The sequence below is a fragment of the Sturnus vulgaris genome, chromosome 17, assembly GCF_052056855.1.
Source record: "Sturnus vulgaris isolate bStuVul1 chromosome 17, bStuVul1.hap1, whole genome shotgun sequence".
NCBI classification, from domain to species: Eukaryota; Metazoa; Chordata; class Aves; order Passeriformes; family Sturnidae; genus Sturnus; species Sturnus vulgaris.
The window spans coordinates 12105134-12124263 of record NC_142259.1 but is presented as its reverse complement, the minus strand read 5'-3'; the positions used below and the strand labels follow the sequence as shown (position 1 = coordinate 12124263).

At 58.1% G+C, this 19130-nt stretch overlaps 1 protein-coding gene across 1 annotated transcript; it reads right to left on the bottom strand.

The window, feature by feature from the left end:
• Positions 1-13671: 13671 nt before the first annotated feature.
• Positions 13672-17329, bottom strand: SNAI1 (snail family transcriptional repressor 1). Its single transcript, XM_014876073.2, has 3 exons — positions 17193-17329; positions 16195-16698; positions 13672-14983 (listed from the first exon to the last, which is right to left on the bottom strand). The coding sequence occupies exons 1-3, from the start codon at positions 17269-17271 to the stop codon at positions 14802-14804; spliced, it is 765 nt and encodes a 254-aa protein (XP_014731559.2). The 5' UTR covers positions 17272-17329; the 3' UTR covers positions 13672-14801.
• Positions 17330-19130: the final 1801 nt, after the last annotated feature.

Below are 19130 nucleotides of genomic sequence, written 5' to 3'. Positions count from 1 at the left end.
TATTTGCTTTGAGCTGAACGAGGCTTATTAAGGGAAAGGGTGGGTTTGGGTTTCTTTTCGGTGTGATGCTGCTCTCATCCTGCTGCCAGGGAAGGCAGCCTCCCCTCGCCCTGGTGCATCCCCAGGGCCACGTGCTGGTGGTCACGTCCCAGCGGTGTCCCCTGGCTCCTGCAAAGCCTTGCTGGGCCGGGGGGATCCGGGCAGCAATGCTGGCACAGGGCAGGGCGGTGAGCGGGGCTGCGGTGCCCCAGGGGCAGCTCGGGGCTCGGGAGGGGCCGGTCCCGGAGCCGTGGCGGTGCCTCGGTCTGTGCCGCATCCTGCTGAGTAACCCCGGGCACATCCATACAAGGGGAAGAGCTGCTGTCAGACTCTCCCTCGCTCAGTAAATAACATTCCTGCTAACACTGCTATGTAGGAAACTTTCCAGCCTGCCTGGCAGCAGGGGGGGTGTGGGGCAGGGGCTGCAGCCTGGCCAGACCCCGGGGTGCAGAGGGGTCCCTGCTCGCCCACCGCTCCCAGCTCCACCTACACCGGCAGCGTTTCGCTTTGGGGAAATGTGAAAAACCTCTCTGATGACTTGTGGTTCCCTGTGCCCCCTCGGGGGTTCCAGAGGGGGTGCCTGTGAAGCTCTGAGTTCTCTAAGTGACCAGTGCACCAGCAAAAGCCCAGTTTCTATCAGCCTCAACATCCCAGACCTCCCGCTTAACCTCTGCTCCTCTGCTCCTGTCGGTGGCTGGGAGCCAGGAGGGGAATTTTTGCTTTTGTTCCTCAGCAGCCAGGCCTTTCCCTGAGAGGTCCTGGCGTGCTGAACACCTCCTCACTTCCTGGGTTGCTGATCCACACCTTCCAGGGAAATCACACCCTCATCCCAAAGTGATGCAGTCAGGCTCGCAGCCCATTTTATGGCCTCAGAGGGAATTCCACAGCTGGTGGATGAGCCCACATGTGGTTGTAGCACGGTCTGGCAGCCTTGGAAGAGGAGCCTCTCTGGCTATTCCCACTGCAGGTCCAGGTGGATGTGGAAAAAAGGGTTCTTGAAGCCCTGGGTAGCTGATGTGTTCCATGGACTGCCACATGTCAAAGTGGGCACTCTGCTGGAAAATAGGAACAGGAGCCAGAGCTCCAGAACTCAGCATGGAGGTGGCCCCACTATCCACTGAGCCCTTCCTGGCCACTGGGCAGAGGAAATGTGTACTGAGGGCTGCTGGGGATGGGCCATTTCCTCCCCCGGGCTTCTCCTTCTATTCTTTGGCCTGTTTAGGTATGTAAAGGTCAGTGGAGGAAAGCTTGGCTGGCCTGGGGCAGAGCTGTGGGTGCTGCTGGACCCTGTGGGTGCTGCTGGAGCCCGTGGGTGCTGCCAGGACCTGCTGTGACCCTGTCCCCGTGGGTTGGCCATGGCTGGGAAGTGGGTTTGTGCTGAGCCGTACTTACCGCGAGGGGAAATGAAAATAAAAGTATGGTGCTCCCAGCTGTCTCCTACCATGCCCCCAAAAGTGGTGGGATGGCTGTGTCAGTGCTGCTGCAGCCCAGCCAGCAGGATGGGGACTGGGGCCTGGCTGCAATCCCTGCAGGAGCTCGGGATGCCAGAGAGATAATGAGAGGGGATGTTAAACATTACTGCAGTCACAGAGTTATTTATCTGACACCAACAAAGGCAGACCGGAATCCTCCAGGGTGCACAGCTCAACTTAGACCCCATTAAAGTTCCTTTTACTCCCTGTGTTTTGGCTGATGCTGAAGCAGAGCCTGAACTGCTCCTGGGGGAGGTGAATTCCCTGCCTGGCATCAGGAGCCGCCTCTGCCCCTCCATCCCTGCACCCCAGCACTCAGCTGGGTGGACAGGGCAGACACAGGCTGTCCCCAAAGGACAGGGACAGGCAGTCCCAAAGGACAGGGACTGCAGGGGGGCAGACAGTGCAGGACAGGAGCTGAGGGTCCCCCAGGGCCATCCCAGGATGGGATGGTGACAAGAGGGAGATGTCACAGGGCCGTTTTTGCAGGGCCAGGCTCGGGCTGCCTGCTGCAGTTTCCCAGCACTGGTGCTGCCAGGATGCTCTCTGCCTCTGCTCTGAGATTTCTGGGGAATTTTTCTGTCCAGAAATAGGAAAAAACCTCAACAATCTTGGGGATTTTTCTGTACATGAGCAGCAGAGCTGTCACTAAAGAGCTTGCACTTCCAAGCCGAGCCTGTTGTGAGCTAGAAACGTGTTTAGTTTTCACTAATCACTAGTCACTCCTGCATATGGATTTGGGGCTACAAAAGGGCCGTGGATGGGGCAGCAGTGCCATGGAGATGCTTTTTCCAGCCAGGCTTGCAGTGGCCAAGAGAGGGATGGCCAGCAGTGTTGAGGGGATGCCCAGCAGTGCTGAGGGGATGCCCAGCAGTGTTGAAGGGATGCCCAGCAGTGTTGAGGGGATGCCCAGCAGCGTTGAAGGGATGCCCAGCAGTGCAGGAGGGATGCCCAGCAGTGTTGAAGGGATGCCCAGCAGCACTGAGGGATGCCCAGCAGCGCTGAGGGATGCCCAGCAGTGTTGAGGGGATGCCCAGCAGTGCTGAGGGATGCCCAGCAGTGCAGGAGGGATGCCCAGCAGTGTTGAAGGGATGCCCAGCAGTGTTGAGGGGATGCCCAGCAGCATTGAGGGGATGCCCAGCAGCGTTGAAGGGATGCCCAGCAGCGTTGAGGGGATGCCCAGCAGCATTGAGGGGATGCCCAGCAGTGCTGAGGGGATGCCCAGCAGTGCAGGAGGGATGCCCAGCAGTGTTGAAGGGATGCCCAGCAGCACTGAGGGATGCCCAGCAGTGCCAAAGGGATGCCCAGCAGTGCTGAGGGGATGCCCAGCAGTGTTGAAGGGATGCCCAGCAGTGTTGAGGGGATGCCCAGCAGCGTTGAGGGGATGCCCAGCAGCGTTGAGGGGATGCCCAGCAGTGTTGAAGGGATGCCCAGCAGTGTTGAGGGGATGCCCAGCAGTGTTGAAGGGATGGCCAGCAGCGTTGAGGGGATGCCCAGCAGTGTTGAGGGGATGCCCAGCAGCACTGAGGGATACCCAGCAGTGTGGGTACCACCACACCATCACCCACCCTGCCTGCTGCCCATGAAGGTGAGCTGGGTGCTGCTCCCCAAGGCAGGGTATGCCAGGAGGCCAGGGAATTGGGATCCAGAAGCAGAACAGACAATTTCCCAGCCAGTGACGGTGAGCAGTGATGAGCAGGGGCTGCTTCAAAGGGAACCAGCTTTAACTGGATCAAACCCCGAGCCAAAAGCATAAACACTAGGAGGAAGTTTGGCTAAAGTTAAATCGTGTTTTATTTAAAAATCTCCCTCTCCCTGTAGAGATGGAAACTCTACATCTGAAAAGTGAAACTAAGATTGGAAACAGTCTGCAGTCATTAAGTTTATGCTACTTTTTTTTTTTTTCTCCAGCTTCTCAAGTAAAATATCAACTGGCTCCACTGTCAGGGACAGGAAACATTAGTAATAAGTTCATAGATTTACATTTTCCCCAGGGAAATACAGGAATATCAGAGATCAAAAGTTGGAGAAAGGAGTTATTTTTATACAGTGATTTGCAACCAGCATTCATTGAGGGGAGTAAATAAATTACAGGCCCTTCACTTTGGGGTTGTTTAAGTTCTTTTTCTTTAATGTTGTCCCTTTTAACTACTGTATAGAGTCTGTCAGGCCTTATACAGAGCAGGAAACCTTCCCTGCCTGCCCAAGAGGCTGTTTTCCAGCAGATACAGTTGGTCACTGCAGTTTGTTGTCACAGGAGATTGTCAGGTATGGGGGCAGGTGGGCATTGGGGTGCCTTGGGGTAGGACGTGGGACACAGGGACAACGTGGGGAGATGGCTCTGCTGGCCAAAAAGGCTCATCTGGGAGCTGGCAGAGCCAGCCAGGTGTACCTGTGTGAGACAGCACTGCTGCCAGAGCTCCTGTCCCAGCCCAGGGACACCCTGTGCCCCGTGCCAGGTCTGCTCCTGCAGCCCCTGCTCCCCGTGAGCTGCACCACAGCTCCTGGTGGCCGTGTCCCCTTGTCCTCCAGGTCACTCACAGGGGCTCTGGCAGTGTCTGGGGTGGCAGGGAGCCAGTCCCACTTGTGGTGGAGACACTGGAAAGTTTGACCAGGCATTTTGTCTGGTGTCATCAATTAAAGGTGAGGCACTCTCTGGCTGGGCAGGATAATGAATGATGGGTTTAAGTACAACTGGAAAAACAATAAAATACTCTCTTAGGGTGACACAGCTGTGAACAATGAACATTAAACAACTTCACACGAGCAAGCTGCTGCAGCCACACTTAGCCCTGGCCCTTGATGGATTCCTGTTTGGAGAACGCCTCACAAACCACTCTGCATCCACCCCGGGCTGGGAACCCCTCTCCTTCTCCTGCTTCAAAATACATCCACATAAAATGTGCTTTCACAATCCCTAAAGGTTCATTAATGTCACAAGCAGGGGAGGAGAGAAGAGTTGGAAGGTCTTGAAGTACATGTCGGAAACACTCCAGAGAAAACTGTAAATGCTGCTGGGATGAACTGCAGGCTCTGGAGGATCAGTCGTGCTGGAAGACTATTTATTTTCCAGTCTATTTTAAACACTGGACTGTTTCAGATAAGAGTTGCCTGTGGTGGCAGACAGGATCGTGGGACTGGTGTGCAGGAACTCATGCCAGATTCATTTCTGGGGAGTATTTCCTCCCTGCCTTGATAAATCTGCCTTGTCTGGTGTACCAGGTTACTTCCTTTGGAGTTCTCTCTCCTTATTATTACTTATTAAAGTTGCCTGCAAATAGCACTTGGGCTTCATGCAACATCCTGTACGACAATTCATCCTTCTCGTTATCTCAAAGCTGACAATTCCCACCAGGGCCAGAGAGGGTGGGTGGAAAAATGCCTTGAGAAGAAACAGAAATGGCCATCCCTTCTTGCAAGTCTGGAGAAACCACGCTGGGGAGGCTGGAAAGGGCAGGAGATAAGTGGGGACTTTCCCCCCCAGAGACAAAACCATGAAAGGGAAGAAAAGAAGAAACAAATCTGGCAGCACCAATGAGTGTCTCCCCCTGGCCTGCTGGTGCCGGGGTCCTGGGCTGGTGTTCAGAGGGGTCAGCGAGCCCCCTGCGACCCGACCTTGCAAACTGCCCCCCTTTGGCTCGATGTTATCTGGGGAGGTGCTCAGGTTACAGAGCTCTCCCTGTTCCAGGGCTGTCCCTGCACACTGAGCCCACCTCTGGCTCTGCAGGGGCAGGGGGGCCAGGCAGGGTCACCGGGGCCTGCATTTGGAACTCTGCTGCACCCCCGGCTGCAGGGAGGAGAGGCAGAGTCCCAGGGACAGGAGTCCAACTGCTGGCTGGGGCCAGAGCTACAGGTGGGCTGCAAGTGGCATTAGCTGAGGATGCTGTGCTGGAGCTGCTCTGGGGATGGCCCTTCTTGCCTTCCCGGCCTCCAGGGTTTCATCCCTTGCAGAATGAGCCATTGGGCTGCAGTTCCCAGCCCCCCTCTCACCCAGTTCTCCCAGCCTGAGGGAGCTGAAAGGTCCAGCTTGGCTCCCACAAGTGTGAGGAGCTGCACTGGTGCATGAGCCCCTTTCCCCCCGAGCATCACTCGTGGGCACACAGCAGCAGCTCCCCTGGCGCCATCCTGCCAGCCTTCCTAGCCCTCCTAGCCCTGCAGACTCCCATCCTGAGCCATCCCTCCCCTGAATTAGCTCTCGGGCACATGCCCCCAGTCCCTGCTCTGGGCACCACGACCCTGCTGGGGGACAGCCCTGCCCTGCCCTGCCCATGTGGGCTTAATCACAGAGCATCTGCTTCCCATTGCAGCCGCCCAGGGCAGCTTTCCCTGGCAGCCTCCTGCGAGGGTGCTAATTTTATGTACACAGCTCATTGAGCCGGGATTCAGGAGAGCTGGGCAGCAGCAGGGGAAGGGGGAGTGGGGCAGAGGGGCCAAGGCTCCTCCTCCCTCGGGGGAAGCTGCAAGCAAGCCTCAGAGACACTTGGCCCAGCACTGCAGCGTGGAGGGGTGCCAGGGACTATTTTGGGAAACCTGGCTCATCCCCAGCCCGGGGTAACACTAAGCCGGTGTGGCTGGCACAGCCTGGCTGTCCCAGAGCTGCAGGGGTGTGACAGCTCCTCGTGTGCAGGGACGGCAGCCCCAGCGCCAGGCAGGAATCTAAACTATCACTTCCCAGCCACAGCTCCTAGAAATGGCAAATTCTGCTGGTGCCAGACGACGGATGACTCCTCCAGACGTCTTGGAGAAGCCTCTGGAAAACTGTCTCTTCAAGGGAGCTCAATTTTGGCTTTCTAAATTGAGGCTCCCCAAATTACTTCTGGAAGGATTAGCCATTATTATTTTCCTTCTGTTTAATCACAGTATTTTCCCTGGTCTTCAGTGATAACAGACATCCTCATGCTCTCCCAGAGTGGCCACGCACTGTCACCCCCCAGCTCCCACACTGTGACCACCCCTGTCCACAGGCAGGGTGAGTGACAGGGCAGGGACAAGCCCATCCCCATGGCCAGGGGCTGCTGACAGCAGCACGTTCTGCTCTGAGAGAGCTTCAGCAGCTCAAGGGAAACCTGGAGTGCTTTGATCTGTGAGGGGCTCCGTGATGAAAAGCAGAGCCTGGTGAGGGTGGCTGAGAGATGAGCCCTCACTGCAGGCTGTCCCTCGTGGAGCAGCAGGGCTGGCTGCCCTGGTGGCACCGAGCAGCACCAGGCAGGAGCAGGCAGGGCTGCACACGGATCAGAGCTCATGGAGGTCTCTGCTTTCACCTCTGCCCTCCCTTGCAGAGCCACCATGGCCATGCCAACCCTCCGTGCTGTGGGCTGGGCTCAGATCCTGCTGGCAGAGCATCCCAGCACCAGGAGCCTGGCTGTGGCTGACAGACCTTGCAGCATTCAACCCCTCCAATGGGGAAAAATGGGGCACAGGAAGCAAAAAAGCCAAACATGGAGCAGCTGGGAAAGCTAGCTCAGGTCCCTGCCTCAGAACAAGATCACATTGGCAAGATCCCACACAGCCCAACAGCAGCCAGGCCCCGGTGAAGAGTCCATCATGGTGCAGTTGAAATCTCCCTGCAGCTTGGCACCATTTGAAACACCCTCTGGAGGCACTCCCCTGGCTGGGCACCAGCTCCCATCTCCATCCTCCCCCAAGAGCCAGCAAAGCCCTGACCCAGAAGCACAGCAGGTCCCAGGTCTCCCCACGGAGATGCTGGAGAGGGTCCCTGGTCCTGGTGCCCCCTCTCATCCTCTGGCTCGTGTGCTGTGTGCTCCAGCTCTGGGCTCAGGGATCTCCTTAGGGCTGCTGAGCTGAGCTGTGCTGTGCTGCTCCCCACTGAGCGTGGGAAGACGCATGTGGAGATGATGGCCATGCCCAGGGCAGGTGTGGCAGTGGGAATGTGATACCTGCAGCACCCAGCTGCTCTCTGCTCCCCTGACCTGACCTGCCCTCCCTCAGTGCCACCTGCTGCTGCTGCAGCAGGAACAGCTCCAGTGCCCAGGAGCCCCAGCCCAGGGAGTGCCCCCAGCAGGAGGATGTTCCTGGGCTGAGGAGGGGAAGGTTGGTGTTGCCCCTGGCGTGGCCACGTCCGAGCAGTTCCTTGGCACTCGTTGTACCCACGTTGTACCAGGGACCATCTCTGCTCTGGTGCTCTCCAGCCCTGAGCTGCAGCACGCCAGGAAAAGCTTCCTGCATCTGAAACAGCCTCCCCCACGCTCCCTCCCACCACTCTTTATTTATGGGACAGCTATTTCCTTTCAGAGAGAAGTAGCCAGCAGTATGAAATGGCAAAAGGGTTTGAATGAAAACAAGGTGTTTGCTAGAACTGTGGAGGATTTGAAGTTTCCGCTGGGTGATGGTGTGTGACATCCCAGCCCTCCCTCTCTCCCCAGCAGCCTGCAGGGACTGTCCCACAGGCACGTGCCAGTTGCTGTTTTGGCTCCTGGGATGCTCTGAAGACCATTTGAAGGAAACCATTTGCCATCTACCACAGTGTCTGCATTCAGGTCCTCATCTGAGTCACAGCTACCAATAAATATGAATTTTTCCAGCAAGTGTGGGCCCCACGTTGCTGCCCTCCAGCTCTGTGGAAGCGATGATGGAAGGTTATTGCTGTAAAGTGAGGTTTAGGAGGGAAAATTTAGATTATATTGATCACAGACAGCAGCTGCTGTAACCAGGGCAGTAATCTTTCCTACCCCATGACTTCTTTTGACATAAAGTAACTTCTGTCTTAAGCTGAATCTTTTGGAAGCCTGAGCAAAGGTTATTTTTTAATGGGGTAGGGAAGCCCAGCTCCTCCCATGGCTGAGGGATGCCTGGGGAAGGTGGGTGTGTGTGGATGAGGCTGTGGTTGGCTGAGACCCCAAGCCATGGGGCCACACTTGAGGATGCTCTGGCCATGGTGGTGGCGGGACTTGGGGGACCAGGTCCCACAGGCTTTGAAGCCAAGTGAACATCTGGGACACGGGGAACATTTCCCAGCACTGTGGTGCTGCCTGGGCTGTGCTGTGAGCTCTCCTGCACCTCTGTGTTTGCTCTGTCACCACCTGGAGCGGCAGCAGAACCTTCTCAGCCGGGGAAAGGCTCTGCCCGCGGGCAGGGCAGGGCAGGGCAGGGCAGCTCCAGCTGCTCGTCCCTCGGTCCCTGACATCCTTTCCTGACACACATCGGCTTCCTGCCCGCGGCTCTCGTGCCACTTCCTACTGTGCTTCGGTTTCCAGCAAGCACTGCACGTCACAGCGTGTGTGTGGGAGGAAATAAAAGAGAAATAAAATGAATGGCTTTTCCTTCTGCCATACCCCCCCGGACCGAAGCGAGGCTCGGGCTGGGCGGGCAGTGCCCATCCCCATTGCCAATCCCGCAGGAGCATCCCTGGCATGGGCTCACATCCAGCTGGGTGGGGACAGGTCACGTCCTGTGGCACCGAGGGGTGGACACCAGAACTCGCTTGTTCCCCGATTCTCAGCCTGACTGCTGAGAAGGGCAGGTGCTCTGCCCTCCCTGCCATCCCGGGGCTGCCCACTGCCACCCGTGTCCCAGAGGGCAGGATCAGTGCCCTCTCTGCCCACTGCAGGGCCACTCTCCAAAAGCTCTTTCTGCCTCATCAGGAAAGCGGGAAAAGCGATCAATGGCTCTGGCCCTGGCTTTAGAAAGTGGATTAAGGCCAGTGAATAGGAACTGTCTCTCTAATGAAGTGCTATTACCAACAGGCTAATTGAGTAATGACATAATGCAGGCCCTTGAAGCTCTTTATAACGGGCCATGACTCCGTGCCACAACACGGCCAACACTTCCTCGCCCTGCCCCGCTCTGCCTCCAGCACACCGAGGCAAGGGAGGCTCCATGAGCAGCACCGTCCTCCCAGAGCAGCCACAGACAAAGTGTCGCCAGCATAACCCTGCGTGGAAAATGCGGAGGTGGAGGGAAACCCGCACTAATTAGCTCGGGAGCCGCCAATCTCCTCCATGTGAAATGTGAGCCTTTTTATTGGGGAAAGTAAAACAGGCCTCACATTGCTTTCAGGGAGCCCAGTAAAACAGAAGGTGATCCATACATATGTATATTATGCTAGATTTAAATACTTTCTGATGATTTTCTAGGCAGATCTCCAATAAGTTACAGCACAGCATTGCTATTGTAGAGCAGCACAGGCTGGTGGTTCCCTCCAGCACCTCTTGCTGTGGAGGGGACAGTGGTCACTGCTGGGGGTGTGCTGGTGGCCTTTGTGCCAGGGCCCATCCTCAGGTGAAGGAATTCATCACACCAGCCTCATGGCAGGTGGCCAATGCTTTGCTGGGGCACGGTGCAGCCCTGTGGAGTGCTGGGCATCACCCTGTGCCCCTGTCACCCTGCCCCATCACCCTGTGCCCCTGTCACCCTGCCCATCACCCTGTGTCCCCGTGCCCTGCTCTGGGGGCAGGCAGGGGTGCTCTCTGGGAGAGGGGATACCTGCAAAGGTGAGTGCAGACAGTGCAAGACCCCAACGGTGCTGCCACCCAGACCCCCTGCACCCACGGGGATACATCAGCTTTATTTCAGTCCTCACAGCCCTTCTGCAGGGCTGCTGGCCCTTTCCTTCTGCACTTGCTGTGCTTTATGTGCTGGGAAGACTCACACCTCACCAGCCCCACGCTATCAGTTCATCATCCGATTAAAGATTAATTTCAGATTACTGCTCATGTCAATAGCCCAGAGGCACAAAAACAAAAGCTACACCTGCAGCATGTTTGTGAGCCCGCTCCTTCTGGAGCTGTTAATGGACAGAGGCTTTCACCAGGGCTTCCTGCTGACAGGCTGAGCCCTGCCCCAGCACCTGCTGCCAAAACCTCACCTGCATCCTGGCTGTGGCAAGTGGGAACCCACGCTGTCCCTGCTGGTCACCCCACGAGCCATCCCAGCTCCTGCCACGAAACTCTGATCATTCCCTGCCCCAAATCAGGAACAGCCCGGTGATTGGCTTCACTGAGGGGCCTTTTCCTGGGTTCTGCCTGGGTCCTGTTTGTTTGTTCAGCTTTTTCTAGCTAAGCTAAGAGCCAGAAGAAGAATTAGGCTGCCACACTTTGTAAGGGCTGAGCTTTGGCTGCCTTCTCTGGGGGCTGCAGGCTCACATGCTGGAAGTGCTCCTGCAGAGGCTGTGGGGGATGCAGGAGATCACAGAATCATGAGAACATTTCTATCACACAGATTTGCAGTGACATGAGAAGAAAGTGGAAATTTTTTTGCTTTATACCACTCTGGAGGTGGGAGGAAGCATTCTGGGGAGCCACAGAACTCCTCTTCACCCTCACAGCATAAGGAGCAAATGTGCCTTGTGCCTGTCCTTGGGAGAGATGGGGACAGAAAGGGGTGAAAAAGGAAATTTTAGAACTATGGCCCCCAAATGACTGAAGAGATGAAGCTTAGCCTTTGCAAAGGCAGCTGTAATCCCCCTGCTTTCCTTCTCATCGCCTCTGGGATGCTCCAGATGCTTGCAGAGACAGGACAGGATGAGTTCAAATGTGGCATGGGAGCCTTAAAGCCCTTTTTAACCCGGTATCTCCACATGGCTCTGCCCCAGGGGGCTCCCACGGCAGAGTGGGCTTCCCAACACCCTTAATTCCACATCGGGTCAGGGAGGGGGGGAAACACGAGTCCTCTCAGGGAAGAAAAGGCACTCTGTGGTTTCCCTGGAGCCCTTTGAAAGGGCTCCAGGAGCTGAGGGGCCGTACGTGCTCGTTCCGAGGTTCCGTGGAAATGAAGCAGCGCAGTTCAAACGCGGAGCTGGAGCCGGCACTGCCGCACCCCGGGGCCCCGCTACCTGCCGGGCTCCTGATTGAATCCCGGTTTTTACGAGCGCTGACACCGTAATCTGTCACAGATGGTCACACAAGGTGGTCACCAAATGGCTCCTCCGCTAATCGCCCCCCGCCCCCGCTCCCACCCCGAGCGCCGCCTGCGCTACCTGGCCGAGCCCGCGGGCTCTGCGGGGACTTCGGGTCCTGGGCTGTTAAACTCAGAGCTTCTTTAATTTTTTAATTCTTTAAATTGCTGAGCTTTTGTCACAGACCCCCGGGCTCCGCTGGGCAGCGCCGGCTGCCCCGGTGAGCACAGGGGGCCAAGGGCAGGGCACCGCGGCTCTGCGGCCAGGGATGATGTCCTGCGGCTTTCCTTCAGAACATGAAATGAAAAAAAAATTGCCGCTCATCCTCAGGCCCAGCTCCCGGGTGCCTTTCTCCATCCCAGAGCCCCAAAGGTCTGCAGGGGTAGAGAAAGGCCAGATGGAATGACCCTCGTTGGAGCTGGCTTAAGCTGGACCTAAGGGTGTCCTGGCCATGGTCCTCGACCTTCTGCTCACCCCAACATCCCGCAGGTAGAAAAAAGAAATACTTTTGCAGTAGTAAATTGAGCAGCTGATCAGAAAAGAAGAGATCTGGACATTCATCACCCTGCGACGGGACAGCAGCTGATCCAGACCTGGGCAACACCTGAGGAGGTCTGAGGCACTGGGACATCACCTGAGCAGCCGTGTCCCCAGGGCACAGGGTGCTGGGCAGGGCACGAAGCAGATGCAGCAGCAGCCTAAGTGCCAGTGGGCTGTGCTTTTGTGATTCAGAACAGGCAGCATTTCTTTTTTCCAGTGTTTTAAGGCTGCATTTGTGTTTGAATGCCAGCGGGATTTGTCAGTCGAGCCTAGGCTGCTCTCCACCCGGTTTATACCTTCCCTCTGAAAGCCTGGCGTCCCAGCCAGGCGCTGGACAAAGCCAGAACACAACTGCGAGCAGCAAAGTTGCTATGGAGGAGGTTTCTCACAGCTCTCACCGCCGGCCTGACCAATATCAGCTGAAGCACATTGAGAGGGAGCTGGCAGGGATCCCCGGTGGGTGCCAGTGCGGGCATGGAGCGAGAGCCTGAATGACACGGGAAGGGTCGGGAAGGGTCCCCGCGTGGTGACACCGACAGCCCTGGCACACGGGGGCAAGGCACAGCCGGTGCAGGGCCCTGATGCTGTCAGAGCTGCAAAACCAACCCCACTCGGGGTGCCAGGGCTGCTGCACCCACTCCTGACCCTCCTTTCCAGCTCCTGCAGGTGGTCCCTTCTCAAAATTGGTCTTCTTTTTTTTTTTCTTTTTTTTTTTTTTAACTATTTAGCTGCTTTTGCGGCTCCAGGATTTTATGGATGGAAAGCTGAAAGTAATTAGTGCCCCTCCCCCGCTTCCTGTTGGGAAAAGGAAGAAAAGCACACACAAGAGCAAACCCAAAACTTCCTGCCCTGCTTAATAATCGAGTAATGAGTCCAACTCGGCTGGGAAAGTCAGTTTATACCGGGTGAGCTCTTAATTAAAGAAGGGCCGAGCAGCAGCTCTGCTGATTTTTACAGCCACACACATCTTTCTGCTCCGAACAGCCCCTGGGAGAGGCGCAGGGAGCCGGGCTGGAGGGGGATGAGAGCCTGAGGACGAGTGTGCTTCCATTCCCTGGCTGAAAGCAATGTCCGGGAGATGGCACTGAGGAAATGCGGAGAGAACAAAATTCCAGTCCCTGGGGGAGGCAGGGACTGCCTGGCTGCAGTCTCGGAAGCACCGTAAATTCGGAGGAGGCTGTGAAGGTACATGCAGGTGTTTTGGGGCATTGGGAGTTTCATTATGGAAGTCCTCAAGGCAGAGCTTGGGGTATCCCACAGCACCTGCCCCTCGATGCCCCCCGGGCCAGGGACAGCCCCTCCTGTGCTGCTGTGACAGCAGGACGTGGCAGCGATGCTGCTGCACCACCCACAGCGGGTCACCCACCCTGGGGAGGCTCCGGATCCTGCCGAGAGCCAGAGGCAGCTCTGCCACTCCCGAGGGACTGTGCCCTGTGCTGTGACACGGACCTGCTCCCCAGGGAGTGCCACAGGTGCTCCAGCACCCACCCGAGCAGGCTGGGAGGGACAGGGAACAGCTCTTGTGCTTCCCACACAGAACCTGGGAGATCCACCACACCCCTAGCCCACCCCACGGCACAGCTGCCCCAGCCCCCGGCAGGGACTGAGCGTGACTTTTCCTCTCTCGGCAACTGCTCCACACATTCCCTCCAGCAAATGCCACTTCCCAGTCACCTGCAGCCAAGAGAGCACCAGGTGGGAGGAGAGCTGAGCCCAGCACTCCCCCCTCACAGCTCCATGTTCACCCCAAACACCCACAAAACCCTATTATAAATTAACGATTTTATTGAATATCAATAAACTGTATATCATTATATAAAAAGTTTCATCAGTACAAAATTGTGGCACAAAAATATAAATACCAGTGTACCTTTGAAATGTAAACATCCTCTTTGTAATGATTCCATGAAAACAATGTCCAAAGAAAGATGCATTCAGGAGGCACCTGTCAATAGCCATAAATAGGGCTTTTGGCACACACCTGTCGATGGACAGCCTTGGGACAGGCCACCATTGTATCAGCTGACAAGTGCCTGCTATTAGTCACAGTTCTCTTGAAAAGCAGTTGTTAAGAGTCATATTAACAGGTGCTTGAGTGCATAGCTGCTCTGTAAACAGGGCTGGGGTTTGAAATGGCTACCCCTGCCTTTCATGGACACTGTTAATCTCGCAGGCATTGCAAATTGTCATTGTGCTGGGGAGAAGCAGCTGCTTCACAACTACTGGGATACTGTATTATTGCATAGTTACACCTTCTACAGGCGGGTTATATACACTCGGGGTACGGGATGGGGGGGGGAGTGTCTTGTCCTTCATTAAAAAAATACTGGTTCTTAAAAGTTACCAAGTGGTTATGGTGTTAAAAAAAAAACCCCAAAAACAACAAAAACAAACAAATCCAACCCCAAACCCCCAAGCTACATGGTCGCAGTGTTCAATACCGGCGGGGCCGAGGGTGCAGGTCCAGCCCTGCAAGGTGCCGAGTGCCTCTGGCAAGGGGGGCACCTGCCGAGGGGCTGGGGCAGGGCTGTGACCCCCGAGTTTCAGCCCTGACTCCAGGCCTGCACCCAGATGCCAGGAGGGGAGAAGTGGTCACAGCACCAAGCCTGTCCGAGCTCGAGGTGTTTGGACAATGCTCTCAGGCACTGGTGGGGTTCTTGGGATGTCCTGCACGAGGCCAGGAATTATCTCGACGATCCTGAGGGGTCCCTTCCAACTCAGGATGCTCTGATCAGGCTCTTGCATTGCACTGGAGGAACCAAGTGAGGAGTGTGAGGGTCTCAGGGGCCGGAGGAGCAGCATCCAGCCCGGCGCGCACTGCAGTGGCGATGGAGGAAACTAACTCCTACAGAAACTAGTTCTAGGTGTTTGTGAGAGAGGCCTGGGGAGCAGAGTCCTCAGCGAGAGCCGGAGCAGCCTGTCTCCTCGTGCTTGTGGAGCAGCGACATGCGGGAGAAAGTCCGGGAGCAGGTTTTGCACTGGTACTTCTTTACATCTGAATGGGTCTGCAGGTGGGCACGGAGATTAGAGCGGTCAGCAAAGGCCCGGTTGCAGTGTGTACAGGAAAAGGGCTTTTCACCTATGGGACAAAGAGAAACGCTCCCAATTAACCAGTGCATCAACACATGGGGAATATCAAAGAAGGAGCCATTCATTAGGCAAAGTTTGTGCAGAGCACAGTGAAAAGAAGTGCTGGCTGTCATTGTTCAGGGCAAAGCCGGGTATGTACAGCATTGCTTGGGGGAGAACTGCCAGCTTGGGAATTGTCCCTCCCACAAAAACCTTTCCTATGAACCACGGAAAATTGAGGCTGGAAACATCTGCAAGTAGCACGGCAGTCGCACACACAAACCAAGACATGAGACTCGTCTGCTGCGCGGAGCCGAGCGAGGAGCTCGCAGCAAGGCAGGAAAGCCGAGCGCTGTGTGTTAATTATATCATAGCAGGCAGCGGCTGCGAGGCGCCAGCCCAGGGTGAGTGGAGCTATTTCCTCTGCCGAGCCCTGCGCTCCCCCTTCTCCTGCCCGGCTCGCATTGAAAAGCCTGGCCAGGGCGAATTCCTCCCAGAAAGACTCTTTTGGAGGAAACAAATGTGTATGCTCAATTTGGAAAGCACAATTAAGTCTACCCGGCTTCCTTCAGCCATCATCTTTAGCACGTTAAGAGGGTGTGAAATCAGTGCCAAGTCACAATTACACCGTCCCACGGCCCCACAAAGGATGCTCGGGAGATGCTTTGTCGGGGCGGCCGCGGCAGCGGGGTGGGCTGCAGCTGCGCACCGGCCCCGCGCCAACAGGTGCTGGAGGCACCTGCCCCAGGCCGGGCCGAGCCGAGCCGAGCCGGGCTCATCCCGGCAGGGCAGTGCCCAGAGCCGGGCTCATCGCCGACCTGGGGATGGAGCCCTGGGTGGGCACAGCTGCGGTTGAGGTTCTGCCCTGGCTGGAGCCCTCACTGCGGGCAGGGAGAGGTGCTTTGGGCACGGCAGAGCACAGGAAGGGGCTCTGGCAGTCTCACAGCTCCACTTTAGGACATTTTGGTGAAGAATGTGCTGTCGCTGACGGGCAGGCTCTGCGGTCCCAGCAGCAGCACAGATTTACAGGCTGGGCCTTGACCCTGCGCTCCGTTCCAGCCAGGAGGATATTTAAAGGACATTTTAGAGAGATGTGCCAAGGGGGTCTGGGAAGCCCTTATCTTCCCAGATAACAGCCGGCCTGCCGATTCGCTGGGGCAGTGGAGCAGGGAAGCGGGAGGTGATAAGGGAGGGAGGCAGAGGGACAAGAGGGGACGTTACCAGTGTGCGTCCGGATGTGGCCCTGCAGCAGCCAGGGTCGGGAGAACGCCTTCCCGCACATCTTGCAGACGCAGGGCAGCGTGTGGCTCCGGATGTGCATCTTGAGAGCCCCCAGGCTCACGTACTCCTTCTCACAGTACTTGCAGCTGAAGGATTTCCTAGCCTGGGCGTCGCAGTGCAATTGCTTGTGCTTGGAGAGCCCGGCGAAGGTGGAGTACGCCTTGGCACATTGGGCACAGCGGAAGCGCTCGGCGGCGGCGGGGGCCGAGGCTGGGCTGGGGGGTCCCGAGCTCTTGCCTTCATCCTCCTCGCTGGAGAGCGCCGTCAGGTCCAGGGCAGGGGCCGCGCCGGCCGCAGCCTCGCTGCCCGGGCCGCTCGGGAACAGGCTGGACAGCAGCCCCGCGTCCCACACCAGCGGAGGGTAGTAGGCTCCAGGGCCGAGCACCTCGGGCGGGGGGATCACGGGCAGCGGACACGTCTCGTACAGCAGCGGGGTGGCCAGCACTGCGGGAGGTGGCGGCGGTCAGCGGGGCCCGACCCACCCCCGCGGGATCAGTGGGACCCCACCCCAGGCCATCCCTCGGCACCCCCGAGTTGGGGGAGCAAAGGGACCCCACCCCAGCCCACCCCAGGGCAAAGGGACCGAGCTCACACCACAGAGACCCCCCCACCCTGCCCGCCCTGCCGCGAGGAATGGGGTGAAGAGAACTCCGAGCTCCCTCCCACCCCCGGCACGGGGAGCTCTCCACGCACCCGTGTGCGCCCCACGAGGGAACCACCGGTGCCACCGACATCCCCGGGGTACCAGGGAGCGGCTCAGCATCCCGGCACACGGGATCGCTCCCGGGAAACGCGCAAGACTGAAACAAATCCTCAACCCTGCGAAAAGTCGGTCAGTGCCCGCCCGCTCCTGTGCCGAGCCTTGGCGAGATCCCGCGCGGAGCCCCCATCCCACCCCGCGGAGCGCCCCACAAGCACGGCCCGTCCTGCCCACACACCAGCCTGGCTCTCCAGCTCGCTGTAGTTGGGTTTCTTGCTGGCCGAGAAGTGCTTCTTCACCAGGAAAGAACGCGGCATCTTGCAACCCCGGTGTCTCCCCGCGGTGCCGCCGCTCCCCTGATATGAGAGCGGGGCGGGGGGCGCGGCGCGGGGCGGGCACGGGGCCGCCCCCGGGGCTGCAGCCAATGGGCCGGAGGGTCCGGGGCGGGCACAGGCACGGGCAGGTGTCGGCCCCGCCGGGCTGGGCCGGGCCGAGCCGAGGGGATGGAGCCCGGGGGCCGCTCCCCCGGTGTGGCCGAGCTGCCCGCCCGGTGCCGGAGCACGAACCGCTGATGCTGCATCAGCCGCTCATGGATTCTCTCCCGTGTGTTTCCCCGGGCCGTGCTCCCGCGGGTGCAGCCGGTGCTCCGGTGGGAGCGGAGCCCTGGGCTGACCCACAGCCCGTACTCAAGGCAGGCAGAGCGGCCGTGCGGGCTGGAGGAAGGCGCTGTGCCTGCCGGTGATCTCCACACCCCCTGTGTCTGTCCTTCCCGTTCCCCATGGCTGTGGGCTGCCGTGCAGGGTGGGCCGGGCTGGGACACAGCCCTGCGGTGAGGCACGCTTCACCACAGGTTAATAATCCTCTCGGAAGAGGCAGTGACTTTTGGAGCAGCGGGATGGATCCAGCACAGCCCTCGGTGACTCCCTCACGCTGCCACGGGTCAGGAGTACCTGCCCAGACACGTTTCCTTTCCTGGTTTTGCGCAGCGTAGCCATCCCCCCAGCAAGCTCCCTTCTGTTCTCTTCCCTCCTGCCTTCCCCTGACTCTCTTCCGTGGGCAGGGCGGGTCCCACAGCCCCGCTGTGGCTCACGCTCCCTGTGGCTTCCCACTCCCCTGGGGCCACGTGCCCACGGGAAGGTGCCCAGGCATGGCTAGCGGGTGCCGGGGCCGGGATGAGCAGAGATGCGCCAGTCCTGCAGCCTGGCAGCTAGACAGCGCAGCCTGGGCTCCCTACTCATCCCGGCTCACGTGGGGTTTCCCCGCTGGAAGGGCCCAGGCTGGGCTCCAGGCACAGCTCCAGGCACCTGCTGCAGGAGCCGCGCTGCGCTCCAGGCCAAGGCAGCTGCGGGCGGCTGCCGGGGAGGAACAGGCAGGGAATGCCTCCCTCCTCCGGCCCTGGCACTCGGAAAAGGGCCATGTGCTCTCATGGGCCACTCGTGACTCAGCCGTCACACATCACACAGCGCTGCACCAGCCCCTGCTGACCGCATCTTACTGTTTAGCCACAGCGACATGAAATGCAGAAGTGGGAGCAAAGATTTCCACTGGCACGGCTGCAGCACGGGGCTGAGCTCGCTGTCAGCCTTTCCTCAGGGCAGGAGCAGCTCGGAGAGCCTGTCCTGCCAGCCACGCGCATCCTGCCCAGACCAGACGCGTTTGCAAACCCTTCCCCTGCAGCCATGCGCTCTGGTACTGGATCATCCCTCCTGCGGAATTGCCTGTGGCTTTCAGCAGGTGTTTATCTGTAAAACTCATCCCTGGATCGGCCTGAAGTTCAGGGGAAAAGTGCTCCCGAAGGCCTTGGGGGATACAAATCACAAAGGTCGGGTTCTCCCGTTTCTCTGGGCGGTCCAGAGGTGCCGCTCGGGGTGGGGCCGGGGCAGCAGCCCGGGGGCCGCGCAGGTGCCCCCCCGCTCCTCCACCTGCCGCGGATGTGGTTACAGTGGGGACACTTGCACGAGGAACACAGCGAGGTGGTTTTCTTTCAAGAAGCAAAGCCGACTCCTGTGTTCTATCTGAAATGGTAATAATCAGATCTGTTCCAACCACAGCGTGTGGAAAAAACTTGCCTGTGCTAGGGGAAGAAAACGAGATCAAGGGAGAAAGTGACCTGACCTACCTGTGCCTGTGAGCCGGCATGATGGGGGACAGAGAACAGGACGCAGGGGAAGCTCTG

Coding starts and splice junctions, on each gene's coding strand:
- SNAI1 (XM_014876073.2), bottom strand. CDS start 17,271: ATGCCGCGTTCTTTCCTGGTGAAGAAGCACTTCTCGGCCAGCAAGAAA. Junction 16,699..17,192: donor CGAGCTGGAGAGCCAGGCTG/GTGTGTGGGCAG, acceptor CACCTCCCGCAG/TGCTGGCCACCCCGCTGCTG. Junction 14,984..16,194: donor CCACATCCGGACGCACACTG/GTAACGTCCCCT, acceptor TTTGTCCCATAG/GTGAAAAGCCCTTTTCCTGT.